Source organism: Molossus molossus, unplaced genomic scaffold, assembly GCF_014108415.1.
Source record: "Molossus molossus isolate mMolMol1 unplaced genomic scaffold, mMolMol1.p scaffold_m16_p_15, whole genome shotgun sequence".
Classification (NCBI taxonomy): Eukaryota; Metazoa; Chordata; class Mammalia; order Chiroptera; family Molossidae; genus Molossus; species Molossus molossus.
In genome coordinates this window covers 21,247,496-21,267,414 of record NW_023425350.1, presented here as the reverse complement: position 1 = coordinate 21,267,414, position 19,919 = coordinate 21,247,496, and the positions used below count along the sequence as shown (strand labels likewise).

The following is a 19,919-nucleotide window of genomic DNA, read 5'->3' as shown; positions in this document are numbered from 1 at the left end:
AAGAAACAAAAGGCATAAATGCAACAGTTTTAAGACCCTTCCTTCAAAATGGTCTGATTGGATTAAAAGCAGTAAGAGGTCAGGGAGGAGAGCCAGCACTGTGGGCTGGAGGAAGACGGGAAGGCTTTGGGGAGGTGCAGGCACCTGAGAGGAGTCTCTCACGTCAGGGGCATTTGAGAGATCACGGTGCCTGTGTTGGGCATTTGTGCACTTTGCTCTGCCACAGATCCTGTGCTTTTGATAGTATCGGGCCGTCTGAGGTTGTGGAAAAGGACATCAGAATCGTCATCGTCAGACGGCTGCGGGGCTAAAAGAGGCCTCGGTGTCCTCGCAGCCAAACCAGATATTTGTAAAACAAAGAAACTGAGGGCCAGGGAATGGGGAATTTGCCAAAGTGGAAAAAAGAGCCAGGGACTTGGAAATAACAGGCAAGCCTGCCCCTGCCCCCGGGAGCCTGGAGCTCCCCTATGGTAAACGGGAGACAAGAACACCTCCTTTTCCTTGTTTTGAAGTTGTTCTGAAGGTCAGCTGAGGTCATAAATGTTCTCTATCAGCAATCAATTTTATAAAAACACAGTCTTCCTAAGTAAGAGGCCTGCCCCAAAGCCACAGCATGTTCAGACAATTTTCGTAACAACTCTGTTCGAGTTTGCACAATCTGAACCAGCCCTCCTCAAGGTGGCCATCCTGAAGGCACTGCTGTCTTTGTTCCAAATATTTAGAACTCCTCCGCCCGGATTTCAGAATTCTCTTCTGGGCTGCAGACATGTTATGTTAAGTATCCTCCATGGTGCAGATCCCTGCTCCCTGGAGTCTGAATGACGTGGAAAGTTCCAGACTCGTTGAGGGTACAGTAAATGAGGAGCTGCAGGAGACTAAAGAATAACTTTCTGAGCTGATCATAAACGGGTTCTGAAACAATTCTTTCAAAATAGAAATTTCTAAATAGTTGGTACAACAGCAGTATTACTGAGGTAAATGCACAGCCTCATAAAGGATCTTGTTGAAAGAGATCTCCGATTTTTTATATAAATTATTTTACACACAGAAAGAAACAAGAGGAGAAAGAAAAACAATGAGCCCTGGCAGGTTTGGCTCAGCGGTTAGAGCGTCGGCCTGCAGTCCGGAGAGACCTGGGTTCGGTTCCCGCTAAGGGCACGTACCTCGGTTGCAGTTTGTCCCCGGCCCTGGTTGGTCGTGTGGGTGGCAGCCACTCGATGTGTCTCTTTCACGTCAATGTTTCTCTCTCTCTCTCTCTTCCTCTCTCTCCTTCCCACTCTATCTGTGCAAAAAAATGGAAAAATGTCCTCGGGTGAGGATAAAAAAAAAAAAAAAAAAGAAAAACAATAAAAGGATGGAGAAGAAAAAGAAACAGGAGCATCACGGTGGGGGGCGGTGCAGGGTGGAGTGGGGGGTCACTTTGTTCTCTGGGCACAGGGCAACGTTGCCATTTGCACTGCAACTATGGGTCAGGTTCCAGAGGAATGGGTTCTCTTGGTTTTGTGGTGTGTTTCTGGTGGGTTTTTTTTTTTTTTTTTTAAGTAAACCAGATGATTCCACTTCATCTGAACAAATCTCAATTCCAAAGCATCATGTAGACAACGCCAAGAAACAACATCAGACCCTAGAAATACCAGCTGTGACTCTTTAAACATTTTGGTAATTTATAGAGCCTAAATCAATCAACCATCAATTTAAGCCATGGTCTCTTAAAACTACTTCCAACATGCTCAAAACGATCATCTTCAAATGTAACGACCACAAGATCTCACCGCTTTGCCAGTATCAGAAGGGATGTGACATACTTCCACCCTGTAACATGCTGTCCCATAGTTATTCTCACTGCCTATTCTTCCGCAAAAGCAAGAGTCTAATTATGAATAGGTGGACTACTTTAGTGAGCCCTAGAGGTATGAAATACAGAAATGTGGTTTCCCGTGTCACGGTAAAGGCATTTTCATCGCCAATAAAGTGCAGAACATCGGAGAGGATGGGCGTGGGAAGGACCAAAGCAGCCCAGGAAACACGTTAGGGAAAGTGAATTCTCCAAGCTGACAGACTCCCCGGTGTCCGAAGACTTTGGTCTGGGTAGAGAACGGGTATTCGGCAGGAAGGGTAATGTCTGGGTCATCACCCATTCTCTGAAGTACTCAACTTCAGTTCTAAGAATCTGTATTTTGATGATCCTAACAGCTCAGTCCCACATTCTCAATCCAAATAAAGCGAGCAGCCCTCCCCGCCACTTGGCAGGGGCCCCGACAGGCAGACATGTTCCCTTTCACATGCAGCATCTCCCCGCTTTGGACCGAATCCCCGGCTTCACTGCTTTGGATTGATTCCAGGAAGAAGTCCCCTGCACAGGTCAGTCTGGCTTTGCAGGAGCCGGGTCGGCCACCACTGCAGGGCTCCAGGCTCCGACCACGGAGACGCGTGTCACACCTCCGTGATACCACTGCTGTTGACACAGGTAGGGTTTTGCCAGGATGGCCATTGTAGAGCCCACCGGAGACAAGCAGACTCACTAGCACTCAATTAAATAGTTCTGAGATTGTGCCAAAGCAGTGTTTCAGCTGGACACTGCAGAAAAACCCAGATGGCATTGGAAGGGCCTGGTGTTAATGACTTATTCCACCTGAAGGAGGCCAAACTCCAGTAAACGCAGTCAGTACACCCGAAGGGGGCGCTCTGCTCATGGCGAAGGCAGCGGTCCGGGCGCTCCGGCCCTGCCCTCCTCAAGCGCTGCCGACAGCACCTCGGCAGGAAGTCCACAGGGAGGCCCTGCCCGGACCCCTGTGAGCCGGGAAACGGGGACAACACATACCTGCTGGCAGCCTGGCCTCCCCAGCTGTCCTTCCCACGCACAGGGTGACACACACACGAGAGACTAAGAGTCTGGCCAGTGTTTTACAGTTACTCTTTCATTACCCTTCTCACCTATGTTTGGTGTCACTGCAGGGAACTAACCAGGGTGAAAGCCTTACAATGACTCTGGCATTGTCCCTGTCAGAATAAAATATTGTTTCATCAGAGTTGTAGGCCTCACCTCAGTAATACTCTTACAGTCGGGGCAGAGATCCCTCGGAAATTCAATACCAGGTTTCCAAGCAGAACTTATCATCCCAGCTCCCTTAGCTGAGAACTAAATTCTCTTCCCATCGCAGAGCAGAGGTTTTGAACATCTGCAGCCCATCTCTCCATTTACGCCTGGAGTCCACCTCCGCATCGACGCCTGCAGTCCACCTCTCCACAGACGCCTGCAGCCCATCTCCACGGTGACGCCTGCACCCCAGCTCCCCGTCTACGCCTGCAGCCACCTCCACGGTGACGCCTGCACCCCAGCTCCCCGTCTACGCCTGCAGCCCACCTCCACGTCTACGCCTGCAGCCACCTCCACGTCTACGCCTGCAGCCACCTCCCCGTCTACGCCTACAGCCACCTCCCCGTCTACGCCTGCAGCCCACCTCCACGTCTACGCCTGCAGCCACCTCCACGTCTACGCCTGCAGCCACCTCCCCGTCTACGCCTACAGCCACCTCCCCGTCTACGCCTGCAGCCCACCTCCCCGTCTACGCCTGCAGCCCACCTCCCCGTCTACGCCTGCAGCCACCTCCACGTCTACGCCTGCAGCCCACCTCCACGTCTACGCCTGCAGCCCACCTCCCCGTCTACGCCTGCAGCCACCTCCCCGTCTACGCCTGCAGCCCACCTCCCCGTCTACGCCTGCAGCCACCTCCACGTCTACGCCTGCAGCCACCTCCACGTCTACGCCTGCAGCCCACCTCCACGTCTACGCCTGCAGCCACCTCCACGTCTACGCCTGCACCTCTTCCTCTGTGTGTATTTGTCCTGCCGTGTGGAATTGACATGCACACCATCTGTTCCCCTGCTTTCTCATTGGCTTCTGTGTGGTGAAAACCAAGAGATGTTTTTCTTCAAAGTCCTGTGACAGAAGTATGAAGATTTTTTTAAAGTACTTTCAGCCATGTAATTAGTATACTTTCCACTTAAATGAGTTCACACTTTCCTGTTAATTTCTCCACAATGCTTATTTAAAAAGATTGTTTTAAAATAAAAGCTGAGTGCATCTGTTTGGCCCTTCAGGTTTTGTGTGTGTGTGTGTGTGTGTATTCCAGAGCAAAGGTTTAGAGCTTGATGATGTCACTGAATGTATCTGCCAAGAGACCTATCTCCAATTAAATAATCTTTTTCTCCAATGGCCCATTCTGTTTCCATTTTTCCTGTGCAAAGGGAACTGTTGGAACAACTTCTGAAAGTTCTAAGGGGATCCCAAACAATTCTCATGCCACTTTAACTCAGTTTTGCCCCAGGTCTTATTATTTATATGACCAATAATTAAAGGGAAAAAAAGGCTTTTCCAATGGTTTCACAATTTCACATCAAGTACTGATACCTTCTTCCTCATCTACATAAAGATTATTGTCTTCTACAGAATATGTATTAAAGAATTTAATCTTAGAATTTGTTTCTTATGGGTTTTTGTTTTTGTTTTTGTTTTTGTTTTGTTTTGTTTTGTTTTACGGTCAGGGGGGATTCTCTGGTTACAAACTATAAGGGTTGGTTTGCATATTATTTGATCTTTTTTTTTTTTCCTTTATTGATTTTAGAGAGAGAGGAAGGGAGAAGGAGAGATAGATAGAAACATCAATGAGAAAGAACATCAACTGGCCGCCTCCTGCATGCCCCCCACTGGGGATTAGGCCCACAACCTGGGCATGTGCCCTGACCAGGAATCGAACCTGCAACCTCTTGGTGCATGGGTTGATGCTCAACCACCGAGCCACACTGGTGGGACTTATTTGATCATCTTTATCTGTGGAAGAGCACTGCACTAAAAATGTCTTTTCTTCTGTTTACCTTTATTTCAGGTTTTCCAGTATTTCTGTTCTTTTCTGCCCTTTGGTCAGTTGCAATAGGGCCTTGAGGAATTTTCTGTCTCGTCGTATAATGCCTGTGTCTAGTGAAGGAGCGTGTCCCCCTTTAACAAGGCACAGGGTTGCATGGCAGACCCCGCGTGGATGGAGGACCATGAAACGTCCATCATGATCCTGAACTCCTCACAGATAAGGTCTTTTCATACCATCTGGCATCACTCAGTAACTATAAATATTTATTTCCAGCAATTAGGCATAAATAAAACATGTTGGAAACAACCAAAAACTCAGATGTCAAATGAGTTCCAAATTTAGGTCCCAGTTTAAAGCAAAGGGCGCCCATGCACAATGGGAAAGGTGTACGTACATCCAATGTCCCTGTGGTGCAAACATAGATTACAGGGTGTTTTCTGAAACTGGCCTCTTCTTATAGATGAAAACTAGCATGGAAATGTTCACATTTTAAACACATGAGAATATCCTGAAAGTAGCCGGTAATTGTCACCAACGGAGAGATAATTCAAACTTGATCTATACAGTGAGCAAACTCTCCAAAATGTTTTCAAATGTACAAGGTGTACCACTGTCTACTCCAGATAGTACACAGACCTAACTCTGTCGAAGCTATGACTTGTCAAGTGCTGGAAACTTGATTTACATCCAAGAATCCCATTCCTCTAAGCCACCCCATATATTTATCAGATTAATTTCTATTCTTTTAATACTTTAAAGTAATGATGTAAGTATGCAGATTAAATGAATCATTTCATTGATTCACACAAAAATTAATACTTTATATGATCTTAAGAACAGAAATTATGCCCTGGCCGGTTTTGCTCAGTGGTTAAGGCGTTGGCCTGTGGTCCAGAGAGACCCAGGTTCAGTTCCCACTAAGGGCATGTACCACGGTTGCAGTTTGTCCCAGAGCCTGGTTGAGCTGTGAGGGTGGCAGCCACTCGATGTGTCCCTTTCACATCAATGTTTCTCTCTCTCTCTTCCTCTCTCTCTCTCCCTCCTATTCCATCTGAGCAAAAGAAAAAGAAAAAAATGAAGAACAGAAATTATTTTTAGGACAATGAGAGATGAAATACCACTTTCTACAGTAGGAAGGCCTCCACACCCCCGCTCTCTTGACACTATAGGTGAACAACATTCTAGTTATTTCTGATTCCATTATTCCTGCTCTTTTCTTTTTATGTGCATGCCAAAGAAATGTCCTCTGTTCTCACGAATCTAACTATCACCACTAAATCTATTCACTGACCACTGAATTTTTCCATGAATTCTCTCACTCCACCTCTAACACAGCTTTACATTCCCTGCTTGAGATCCAAAAGGACACCATTCTCAATGTCAATCAAGAATGAGGCTGCTTAAAACAAGATGTAGCTCCTCATCTTCACCTCACAATCCTCTCCCAAGGGCCAGCTAGTTAATCAATCATAGAGAGCATTTATCTGATTTCTAAAGCAAGGAAATTCAGAATAGTCCAACTCATCACCATCTCTTCCTTCACGCAGCCCATAATCAAATCCTGATGCTTGATTCTTCACAAAAGCCCTTATTGTCATCTCTTTATTTTCAACTTTTCTCCTACATTGGACCCTGGTCATTTCACAGTTGGATCAAGGCCAACTTCTCCTCTTTGGCCTCCTACTGTCTACTCCACATCCATCCACCCACCCACTCCATTCACTCAGAAGTTGAAACATTTTAAATTATTTTCTAAAAGGTCATTAACTGTTTAAAGGTACAACTTTTAAATTCGGCTTAAAAGTACATTATTCCACAGGCACATCTCAGAGATATTGCAGGTTCACTTCCAGACCTCCACAATAAAGCAAAGATCGCAATAAAGTGAGTCACATAAATTATTTTATTATTAAATAAAAATAATATTTACACTGTACTGTCATCTGTGAAGTGTGCAATAGCATTATGTCTAAAATGTGCATACTTTAATTACAAATATTTTATTGAGCCCAGCAGGTATGGCTCAGTGGTTGAGCATCAACCCATGCACCAAGAGGTCGCCGGTTCAATTCCTGGTCAGGACACATGTCCAGGTTGTGGGCCCGATCCTCAGTGGGGGGCATGCAGGAGGTGGCCAATGGATGTTCTCTCTCATCAATGTTTCTATCTCTCTCTCTCTAAAAATCAATAAAGTAAAAAAAAAAAAAATTTTTTTTAGTTTTATTGCTAAAAAATGCTAACCCTTATTTGAGCCTATTGGAAAAACAGAGCCAACAGACTTGCTTGACACAAGGTTGCCACAAATCTTTAATTTATAAAGAACTCAGTATCTGGGGAGCACAACAGAATGAAGCATAATAAAAGAAAGTATGCCTGCATCTGTACATGCAGAAAATTTTAACTTTTCCTTTTTTTTCCTCACAAAAAACTTTTCAAATATGCTGAGATATCCAATACTATAACGATCTCTTATATATCCACTTCTCAGAGGCAACAATTGTTACAGTTTTGCAATATTTGGGTGTGAATGCATCTGAACATAAATTATAGACATCGTGGCATTTTACCCGTACATTTTTCAGCATTTATCTCTCCAGAATAAGGACATTGTCCTACAAACCCTAATACCATTATCACACCTATAAAAATCAGTAATTCCAAAATACCATCTAATATCTAGTCCATACTTAAATTTCCCCAGTCATTCCTCAAATATCTTCTAGAGGTTGTTTTTAAATACAATTTGTTTAAGGTTTATACGTTACATTTGTTGTTGTGACTCTAATTTATTTCTAGAAAAGCCATTCTACTTTTCTCCATTATATGATTATTTTTGTTGTTGTTTTTTTTTAAAGAAACCAGGCAATAACATCCTACATTATGAATCTGTCTGATGGGGTGGGTGGGCGTTATACTTTTAGCTTGTTTCTTTATCCTCAGTACTTCCTATAACTGAAGGTTGGGCATAAAGGCTTGATTAGATTCTGGTTAAACATTTTGGCAGGAATACTTTTCGGGTAATATGCAAACTTCACACTGTATCACATCAGGGGGCACATAACATCAACTGTCCCGCTTTTAATGATTCTGAGTTTGATACTGATCAAGGGGGCTTCATGCTATTTCTACCTTGACACCAGTCTATACGGCACTATGTCTCAAGTTTAAGAGGCTTCATGTTTGTGCAAACACCTGCCAGGTGTTTTCACAGATGTATTTCACATCTTCAGTTTCTCCGACACTTCTTCCTCACCTACTTCTTGCCAAGTCACCTTTCCTCTGTGACTCTGGCTTCCTAACCAATCGCCCCTTTTCCTCCACCATCCAAGCAATTCATGCAACTCTACTCTATGAAGCTTCCATGAATTTAAATACATTCATCATGGTTCATGCTGAGTTCTCAACCCCAAGCCTTCTGCCTAATTATTAGAATGTGCCACAAAAACAGGGGCAATTTCTGCCAAATTGGTTTTGTATATACCCTCTTACTGCAACACATAAACATAGATGCTTACCGATAACTCTGTGGCATTAAAAGTCTCAACAGTCAAAATCTGCAGCTAATAAGAATATTCCCATGAGCAAAGCGCTGGTGAGCATTTATGCAGCTGTTCTATCGTTCATTTAAAATCTACCTATAGCTCCCTCTGTAGCTGCGCGTGCGAGCCATCCACAGCAAGAAAGCATAACTGTTTCCCAACATCTCTGTAGGATACACCTTATACACTAGTAACTATTCGCCAGTAATGTGTTTTTTTTTCAAGAATGTTTATTGTTATTTTCTATAATTTGGATTATCCTAATTAATTGGGCAATCATAGGCATCCAGCAACATGTCTCACCGACAGGAAGACAAATTTATATCCTGAGTATGTTTTCTGAAAACAGGTCTTATTTTGAAGCTTCCTATTAGTGACTCCACATGCAAAAAGAATTAAGACTTGGGATCACTGTCTGGATCATTCAGGCCGAGCGCCAGAGAGGCAGGCACATAAAGCAAAGGCATTCTACCGCATTTGAATTATTTGAGTCAACTCCACCAATTCTTTTGATTATATAGTCCAGCTTAGGCTTAAAAGTAAATACTTTTTTGAAATCTTTTTTTAGTTAGCAATCATCGGCCTAATATTACACAAGAATAACACGTTTGTGAATACTTCATTTTCTTGCTTTTTATCATCTGTGTTCCAACTTGGAAACGACTGAAAAGCACTGGGCACACAGTTTTAAAAGGACCTGCTTTTTCCTTTCTCAGGACCAACCTAAGCCGAAATGACTAAACAATGGAAATGGCACCAAATCCATCCTCTCTCTCCAAGGCCGGTCCAGGGCAAAATTGTGAAGCGTATGAAGTTTATCTTCGGCCCCCACTGCCCCTAGAAAAAGCTGCTTTTAGCACAGGACTCTACTTTTAAGCTAAATTTAAATGGATGCTATTGGTTCTCCCAAAAGTGTTTGCTTAGAGGTGGTGCTCAATTAACGAATGAAAGGCTGTGGCAGGTTTAGAGGCATTTCAAGTATCTGCAGGCGGACAAAGGCTGTGTTTGGGGAGATCAAGCTGTCTCTGTCTTACTCAGTTACATGACACAAAGAATCACCTTCTCTGACTATTATTAAGTTTGACACTATAGATAGGTATCTTCTAAGCTAGCATTTGCATAGTTCTATAACATTTGCAAAACAGTACTTTGTCTAATCTTAACAAAGCCCCGTATTCTTATCTCCACTTTACAGATAAGGAAGCTGGTTCCCTGCCACCAGGTGCTGGCCCGGGGCTCTAGCCAAGATCTTGTAACTCCACATGGGTGCTGGTCCCATTCAGGTCTACAAACCGAGTTTGCCTTCTTCCCCTGGGAGAAAAGTGACAACCCCACCATGGACTTGCCCTGTACCTAAAAGTATTTGCCAGGTTTCTAAAACAATAACAATTGATTCTTATTACCCCCAACTATTTCACACACACAATATTCTTTCAATATTCAGGCAAGGACAGAGATACAATAAATTCACCTCACCGACTCTTCTCATGTGGGGCTGAAACCACAATCAAATGACAGAGGACCACAGGACAAAGCTATGTGATTATCACATAATCCCGAAGCACCAAGTGGTTTGGGTAAAAGAGCCAATATTTTTGTTGCATTCATTATGTGCTTTCAATGATGAGTTTTCAAGAAAAATCAGCCTCCCTCCTACTTGATGACAGAGAAACAGGCCCAAAGCTACATGTAAATCCAGTGGTACTTAAAATGTGCTTCAAATAACTCAGTCATTGCCATCCCAGTTATGAGTTTTTCATAAGAAAATAACAGGTGACACGTTAATGCACGAATGGGTTCAAACCTCAACTCTACATATTAACCTGCAACTATTGCAAAAAGGCAAAGTATTTTCAAATGCTTTGCAGAGTGTATCTCATGCCTGACCCCCGTCTTACACACAGACCACCTCAACTAAAAACACGCACGGTGATCATGGCCTTCAGCTGGAAGTGCACGACTTGAAATGATCTTATAGAGCGGCAGTTGGCAAGCTTTTCCTGTGAAGCTTTGCCAACCATATTTCAGGCTTTGCAGATCATATGATCTCATTAAAACTAAGCAATCCCACTGTCATGAGCATGAAAGCAGGACAGGAGATATGCAAATGAATTGATGTGGCTGTGTTCCAATTAAACTTTTTATTTACAAAAACAGGCCCATGGGGCAGTTTGCCAACCCCATCTACAGAGTCACTTTACCAAGTCTGGCTCTCCTGTTACAATGAGACCTTGTCTAGAAAGCACTGCCGAGACAGGCTGGGCAAGGCTGCTCACCTGTGACCCGATGGTCTCCTGGAAGCATCGGCCGAGCTGGGTCTTAGCAGCCACAGGGTAGATGTGAGGGATGACCTGCTGGTGAGAGTAGGTGGAATGCACTGTCTGTGTCTTCTGGACGGGGTGCCCTTGGTAAGAGACTTGGGATTGGCCTGGTTGGGTTTCTTTGACCTTCTGCCCTGTTGGGCTATCGATTCTTGAAACCTGATGTATCTGGACTGAAGCTTCAGGAGGGTGCTTCACATGAATATTGACTATGTTGGGAGGAAATTTCACTAAAACAGATCGGGAGGAAAACATGTTAATCATGAATAATAAACATGCGAGTCAGCGGGAAAGTCAATTTTATACACACACATATATACCTATATGCATATAATCATACCTAGGATACATTCTACGTATATAATGTATACATATATTTGCTGCACAGCTATCAAAATAAGTGAGAAGAGCCCTGGCCGGTTTGGCTAGTGGTAGAGCATCGGCCCGTGGACCAGTGAGTCGCGGGTTCGATTTCAGTCAAGGGCATTTATCTCAATTGCGGTTCGTCCCCAGCCCTTGTGGGGGTCATGCGGGAGGCAGCCAGTCGATGTGTCTCTCTCTCGTTGATGTTTCTCTATGTTTCTTTCTCTCTCTCTCTCTCTCTCTCCCTCCCTCCTCCCCTCCCTTCTTTCCACTCTATCTGAAGATAAACTGGAAACTATCCTCCGGTGAGGATTAAAAAAAGAAAATAAGTGAGAATAAAAAGGTACACTTAAAATAAAAACTAGACCGGAATTTCTATGTTTGAAAAATAAACTAATTATAAAGAGAAATTAAAACCTCTCACAGTAACACATTCATAAGATAAAAAATATTTCAGGAAAGTCATAAAACTATGAAATTCATGCAGCTTGTGGTCACAGAGAAGTACACATTATCAAATAATAGTAATAAAGACCCCAGAGTTGGATTACTTTTGAACTTCTCATGAAGTTTCTATTGTGAAGAGCTGTAGGATTTAGCCCTCTGCAATGACCGAGGAAACGTCACTTCGTGCAGCACAGTCCTCTCCCCCTTAAACAACGCGTGGCAGGTGTCCTTGGGTGCTCCCTGGGACACACACCGAACACCGGAGTGCGATTGTTTGCATCTGTAAGATTTACTTCCTGCCTTTCAAACCCGATTCCACCTTCTGATTCTAACATTCAGGTTTTAGAGAATAATACCCGGTACTGCTCTCTGACCCCTTTTAGAACCGGCATGTGTGAGAGACGCCAGCTGAAAAGAATGAATGAGTCACAGGACTTCAAGCTCCAAGTGACCTAGTTTACCTTCCTCTACAGATGAATACATCGCAGCCCAGTGCGGTGCAGTGACGGTTTAGAACGAAAACCAGGCACCTTCAACTGCTAACCAGACGGCGCTCGTCGGCAGGAACTGCGTGACCACTAGTTCATTAACGCCGTGGGGCCAGGACACTCCTTGCTCGTCTTTCCACCCCCCAGGCCCGACCAGGACACGGCCAGGCACCCTCAACAGCTTTGGGTGCTATGAGTCATCAAAGGACGGGCTCCTTTTTATTTTCTATTTCTTAGATACCAAATCCCTATGGCCTAGAAAGCACGTCAGTCACATACCTGGGCCCACATTCTGTCCCTACTGTCATTTCTCAGGCCACAGATCACCTACTCCTTTCTGTTGCAATACCAGCCCTGGCCATCTGCAGAGACCTGGCTTCTGCATGGGTTTGGCAGGGTAGCAGAGGTCTGACGAATTGGCAAAATCAAAATAAGCTTACCTTTGACTCCTTGCTGACTGGTCATCGTCAGAGGCAAGGTGTGTGTAGAGTGGACGACGTGTGTTCCCAACGCCTTGCCTGGCTGCTGGGAATGCTGGTAAAGTTTGGGCGCGCTGGCACCATGGACTGGAATCTGACAAAGCTTCCCTGTGAAATTTGGAGGGCACTGGCACTTGTCCCTTGAACTGCACTGGCCACCATTCATGCACGGAAGATGGCAAATTACTGAAAGAGAAAAGAGAAATTGTAGAGAACTGGTTAGTTTCAGTCCACCAACAAAACTCCCAAACACAGCCCCATTACATCCATCATATTGCCACTGACTTTGAAACAGTAAACAAAGAAGTAACTACACTATGATAAAAAAAAAAGTCTCTGTTGTTCACGATTTTTTCCTTTCCATCTTAAGTCATTTAATTCTCCACAATGGAAAGAATTCATGGGAAAAGAATATATAAAGGAGCCACTCAGGATTATGGTCTATCACAGTGTCCTTTTAAGTATCTCTTGCATTCTCTAATTACTTTAACTGGTTTATTAGCTGTCTCCTTAGATTATAAACTCTTGAGAAAAAGGGGTCTGTCTGGCCTAGTGACCTTTAGATCCTCAGCACCTAGAATAATGCCCGGTATACAGTGGACATTAACATTTCCTCAAAGAATAAACAAATCAGCAAATGAAAATATCTGTAGAGAATATAGTCTGAAACACATTGAACTAAGGGTGACTCCTTAATAAGGGAGTAGAATATCTTTAATCCTAATTTCCCAGAATTTGTAATCTCATTGGGATAACAAGACCACAGTGAAACCTAGAAGATGCAGACTAATTAGTAGGTTGGAATTTATTTAGAATACCAAAAGATAAAAGGGCACATTGGGTAAGGAATTTTAAGGAGTTTTAAATTCTGACAAAATTCAATTTATGGTCAACCTCTTTATCACTAATGAATTTTTCCTTTCCGCCTTTAAACATGAGCAGATTCCCATCCGCTTAAAATCCCCTCAACTCCATTTCCTTCCAGCGTCTACTGTGTTTAAATCCTCTCCTCCATGATCAAATTTTCCGAAAGAATTGTCTGTTCACTTCTCCACACACGACAGTGTGGCTTGGCCAGGTGGTGCCCCACCCCCCCATGGAAACCACTCTCACTAAGGTCTCTCATGGTCTCCATGCTGCTAAGGCAAATGGACAGATTTCTGTCTTCCCTTGGTCTCCACGACATCTCACTCACCTCTTGTCCTTCCTCACACCCATTCCCTCTTAACATTCTTTGCAGAATCCACTCTTTATTGTCCTTTAAGCACTGCTGTGTCTTAAGATTTGGTCTTGGAATCCTCTTCTGTACTAACTCTACACACTCTTTCTCCACAATTTCACCCTGTCGTGCTCATAGCTCCCAATGTCTATTCCTAGCAGGAGATTTCTGCTGTGCTCCAGACTACTACTGTGTATCTCCACATACATATTCCATAGACCTCGCAAACCTAAAATGTCCAAAATGTACCTCATCTTCTTCTCCCTAAGGTCTCCATTCACCGGGTGAGTGTCCATAACAAACCTGAGTGCAGCAATATCACTTGGCCCATCCACACGTCCCGTCCTGGAAGTCCTCCCTCTACACCTTCATCAGAGGCGTGCACTTCTTTCCCATCACGGGGCCCCTGTTCCCTCTGAAACCTCAGCACTCTTGACTCTCACCTCACTCCCTACGATCCAGCTACACGGAGCTATATTCGGTTCCTCCCTGTGTAAGGCCCTCGCGCCCCTCTCAAGCCTTGTCCATGCTGTGTCCTCGGCCTGGGACACTCATTCTACTCGGCCCTTCGCACCTATAGAACTCCTACTGCCTTCTCGACTCTGCTTAAACCTCCCTTCTTCTAGAAGCATCCCAGGCTCGGTGCCGTGTCTGCTTCCATGGACTTCCCTTCACCGCGCATCGTGCCACCGAGCTCCCTGCATGCCCGCGCCTCACTCACCAGAGCCCAAGTGAGGTCAGGGACTTGATCTTGCTTTGTCTACCCCTAGCATGTAACTCATCTTCTAGAACAAATGCTGCAGCTCAAAAAAATTCTGGACGAAAAGTGTATGCCAACCACTCTGTCAAATGCCATTCTGGGCACGACAGACGACTCCGTTCCTGCCCTCAGGAGTGTAAGAGCTCCCCGGGAGATTAGCAAGACCTGGTAACTAAAAACCCAGATCAGCAAGTAAGTGACAATTGGAAAATATAAAATACAAATCCTGTGTAACCTCAGAGAGGAGGAGAGTCATTTCTGGGAAGCCAAATAGACTTTCTAGGAGGGATCACTGGGGTCTCTGAAACTGGGTAAGGTTCAGAAACAGCGGACTGCATCCTGGAAGGCAGCATGTGAAAAGGCAGGGAGGCAGGCACATTGGGGAGATAATGAGAAAGTGCGTCCTGTTGAAACCCCGGGTTCCCGAGGGGAGGGGCCAAGTGATAAGCTAGAAGATGTAGGCTGGGGTCAGACAACGGATAAAGGCCCAACAACAAGTTCGGATTTTATTTTGTAATTAGTAAGTTGTTTTGGAGGCTCCAAGGAGAGAACTGAGCAAGGCTGAGAGTTCCAGGAAGATGACTCTTGTGATGGATTAGTGGCAGTGGAGGGCGACGCGGTGCAGAAGCCAGCTCTGAGACTATTAAAACACAAGTTGAAAAACAGATGGAGCGGGTCGATGGCAGCAAGGGTTGAAAGAACCATGAAGTACTAAATGACAGAGGGAGTGCGACATAAAGACAGGACACAACATGCAGACAGCCGGCCAAGGAAGAGGGGAGACAGTGGGGCGGGGGTGGGGATAGAAAAAATGACCAAATTGTGCCCAGTGTCTCTGTGGTGGTTCAAGCCAAAACTGCCCATGCTGAACAGGGTCTGAAATAAGCTCTGAGGTGCTGGGTAAGAGAAGACGAGTCAAGGACTTCATAACTCCCACTGCAACTCTGAACTGCATTTCTAAGTCACAGCTTGGCTACCCTGGATGGAGTCAATGTGTCATGGACAAGAGGAGCCAAGCTAGGACTTAAATGTACTACAAATCATTTATAACTGGAATACAGGCAGCACTCACGTTGCATGGTTCCAATATGCATGAATTTCAGCTTCCGCAGTTCAGTTAAATAGCACCAGTCCCCCAATAACATGGTTCAAACTTCAGTTGCCCCAGGGTATTAACTGTGAGCAACTGCATAAAGTCCAAACTTCACCGCCAACTCTCTGGTCCATAACCACTGCGTGAGCAACAGATGTGTATCGTGATCAATAACCAACCCCGTTGCTTCCTTCAAAGTCTGCTGGTGACTGATCCCCGCACATCTGCTCCTTGTTCACGCACAGAGAGGAAAGCACGTAGTAGTGTTGCCTTCTCATCTCACAGTGATAAAATTAATAACATGTTACCGAAGTGGATCATTAAAAGGCTCAACAACAACAAAAATGCCGCAAAAACAATGACAAGCGATAAGTTGGAGGTGACACTGGAAAGTGGTTGTGGTGAAAAGGATGATGATGTGGGAGAGGAAGTAACCTCACAGGAACTGCAAAATGACCTTGAAAGCACAAAGGATGAGATGCTGTCAGCTGATCCAACAGGGAAAGCAGGGTGACAACTGACTGAGGCCAAGTCAAAATACTCCCTCTCTTAGGTTATGCAATGAGAAGAAAGCAAACATGTTCCAACTGCTCTTGAAAAGTTCTATTCAAAGAAATAAAACACTTTAATGCTCAGTGTGTCTAACATTTTAAATTACAGGGCGTAAAATACTAGCGTTACTATTTTTTTTCATTTCCTTATATCTTTATAACCTACAGTAAAAGAGTTTTAATAAAAATGTTTTCAAGGCCATGGAACTTAATACTTCATTGATTATTAAGAACATTTTGCACACGGTCATTTTTATGGTCCTGTACTACCAAGCAAAGATGATTATCTATAATCTATACTAAAATAATTTCACAAATGTAACCATCTTTTTTTATTAATTTATTTTTGTTACAGATGTTTCTCCTTTTTCCCCCACTGACACCCTCCTCCCAATCCCCCCCACCCTGTCCTCTGCATTGTTGTCTATGTCCACTGGTTACACATACATGCATATAAGTTCTGTGGTTTATTTCTTCCCTCCCCCTTGACTCCCTCTTCTGTGTTTGTCAGTCTGTACCCTACTTCTATGTCTCTGGGTCTATTTTGTTCATCAGTTTGTTTTGTTCATTATATTCCAGAAATAAGTGCAATCATGTGTTATTTGTCTTTCTCTGCTTGGCTTGTTTCGCTTAGGATAATACTTTCCAGGTCCCTCCATGTCGTCTCAAGGGATAAGAGATCTTTCTTTCTTACGGCTGCGTAGTACTCCATTGTGTATATGTACCACAGCATATATATATATATATATATATATTGTTCAGATAGAGTGGGAGGGAGTGAGAGAGAGAGAAACATAGATGTAAAAGGGACACATCGAGTGGTTGCTACCCACACGACCAAACCAGGGCCAGGGACAAACTGCAACCGAGGTACGTGGCCTTAGCAGGAACCGAACCCAGGTCTCTCCAGACCACAGGCCAACGCTCTAACCGCTGAGCCAAACCGGCCAGGGCTGTACCACAGCTTTTTTATCCACTCATCTATTGATGGACACTTGGGCTGTTTCCAGATCTTAGCTATTGTAAATAGTGTTGCTATGAACATAGGGGTACATATATTCTTTCTGATTGGTGTTTCAGGCTTCTTAGGGTATATTCCTAGAAGTGGGATCACTGGGTCAAACGGCAATTCAGTTTTTAACTTTTTGAGGAAACACAATATTGTTTTCCATAGTGGCTGCACCAGTCTGCATTCCCACCAGCAGTGTACTAGAGTCTCCTTTTTAAAAAAATATATTTTTTTTTTTATCGATTTTTTAGAGAGAGAGGAAGGGAGAGAAAGAAACTTCGATGTGAGAGAAAAACATCTATCAGCTGCCTCCTGCATGCCCCCTACTGGGGATCGAGCCTATAACCTGGGCATGTGCCCTGATGAGGAATTTAACTGGGACCTCAGTCCATGGGACAATGTTCAATCCACTGAGCCATATCGGCCAGGCTGTAATCCTCTTTTTTTTAATCCTCACCCGAGGATATTTTTATATTTATCTTCAGATAGAACTGGAGAGGAAGGAAGAGAGAAAGAGAAACATCGATGTGAGAAAGACACATCAATTGGTTGCCACCCACATAACCCCAACCGGGGCCGGGGACGAACCACAACCGAGGTACGTGCCCTTGGCTGAAATCGAATCCAGGACTCTTTGGTCTGCAGGCGACGCTCTTACCACTGAGCCAAACCAGCCAGGGCAAACCCTCTCTTTTACAAGTAAAAAACAATAGACTTTTACTAGATATTTCAGGTATCAATCAATTTTGAAATCTAACATGAATTTCATTAGTTCTGCTTAAATCTGCCTTACCCTGAGATAGCTTCCACACAACTGTCTCAGGGACTGCACTGCTCGAAGTGGTCACAGTCATGACCCCAGGATACACCTCCAACAACCCCGTGTCTCTCTGGTCACAGAGGAAACGGTTTCTGCCTGACTTATTTCGACCAATAAAAGGCCACTGTTTATAACCATTCATAAATGGGGGGGGGGGGTATCTATTCTCCTTTTCCAGCATTTTCTAAAATATAAAGTTCTTTGCCTCAGTTCAATAAATACAAGTTGAGTTCTTTGTGGTGGGAGATCTTTTTATAGCTCAATAGTCTTTTATATCAAAGAATACGAACTTAAAATCAACCTACAAACCTAAGGATTTAACTATGAATGGTTTCTTTCTGTTTCAAAAGTTCAAACCACGCTCAGGACAGTGCCTAGCGCTCCACAGTCTGTGCTGCCAGGGTTCTGGAAAACCTCCTCCACAGGCCGAGAAAGAGGAGTAAGCTACCTTTCAGGCTGACTTGCAAAGCAGTGGTATGCTGGCTGCAAGTCTAGCCATGGCACATACATTTCAGAACATGTAACTGGAGGTGTCACACAGAGCGCTGGCTGAGAAAGCCCATAACTTTATCAGCTTGACGCTTAGCTGGCCATCACCATAATTCACTACATTGCATCATAGGGTCACCTGGGACCTACTGAAAATAGCAAGAGGTAGATGGGCCTTCGGCCTGTTATTCCAGGAAGTATGACTTCACGACAGCCACTCAACATATCTCCTGGTGCTACTATAAAAGGTCAAAACGAGCAAAGGGATCCACGCTGGAACAACACGCTGGAGGCTTTCAACATGCCAAGCGTTTCAGTGCATCCTGCCACTCGCTCTGGTCCATCAAACAACTTCGAGCGCTTCTGAAACTGGGCTGTATCACGTTCTGTATCACAAACTGGAATTCAGTTTAAATGAACAGATATTAGTGACTTGTATACGAATACAGGCAAACTGAATTTTCTAAAGATTTGTACCATCAAAAGCTAGAGCCTCTCTTTCCTGCTGTCTTGGCTGACTATAAAAATACTTCCACTGTTACCCCCCAAAGAACATACCTCTGAGAACATACCTGCGTTTCCTGCGGCAAACCCCGGCTCCACCACCCCCTCGCTTTCTGGGGCTGAGGCAGAACAGGAAACAGCCCCACCCGAAGAAAACCGACTCTGTCATCTCACAGGACACACAGGACTTGGATTTGGACAGCTGCTTCAGCTTTGCCACTTGTCTCTGATTAGGAGAATCATGTTCCCTTAAAAGCCTTCAGCATTTTTGTTGCTATCCCTTGCAGTGTGGGGAAGAAAGCAGTCATATTTTTAGGAAATAAAAGTTACCACTTTATTTCTTCCCCTAGACATACTACCCTGCCCTCTTTTAAAGAGTACCCCTCAACTCCGTCCGGCTAGACGGTGGGTTCCTACGGCAGCTGTGTCGAGCGTTCGGGTAACAAATGTGTGAGATCCATCCCACTCTTAAAAAGAAACCCCTATGCCTGTCTCAGGCTCCCGTGCGCGTCCCCAGGAAACAGACAGAAGCCTGGAACAGAAAGTGGGGATGGAGGTCCCGCTGCGCTGTGGGTGGAACCGAGGAGCAGAGGAGACCAGCTCCGACACGGGCCGAGGGGGAAGCACCGAGACGGGCAGGCCGTTACGACGATCGAGGTTTGGGGGACTGAGTGGAATATGCAGAGGTTTACAACTGTGCTCTGAAGCTGCCTCCAGCCGATTCTTGACTGTCTGCCTGCCCACGTACACCGGTCTGCGGACCCCACCAAGAAAACGTGCCATCCAGTGGTCCGGAACAACCTGTCCAAGGCGGTGACATCTAAGCTAAATCTAAAAGAAGAATCCAGTGATGAGAAAGGCTGGCAAAAGAGTGTGTGCAGAAGAGAGATAGCGGGAGCCAAGATCCTGAGGTGAGACATGGTCGGGAAGGCCCAGAGCGGAAAGGAGGCTGATGGGCAGAAGCGCAGGGAG

General features: G+C 44.7%; 1 protein-coding gene across 19 annotated transcripts in view; it reads right to left on the bottom strand.

The window, feature by feature from the left end:
• LTBP1 (latent transforming growth factor beta binding protein 1) overlaps window positions 1–19,919 on the bottom strand; it is a 394,177-nt gene that overhangs the window by 186,364 nt on the left and 187,894 nt on the right. For all 19 annotated transcript variants that reach the window (XM_036262366.1, XM_036262365.1, XM_036262362.1 and 16 more), the window contains 2 exons: window positions 12,464–12,688; window positions 10,681–10,955 (listed from right to left, as the gene is read on the bottom strand). In XM_036262366.1, coding sequence (XP_036118259.1) covers window positions 10,681–10,955; window positions 12,464–12,688 — 500 coding nt within the window. The remainder of the gene's footprint in view (window positions 1–10,680; window positions 10,956–12,463; window positions 12,689–19,919) is intronic.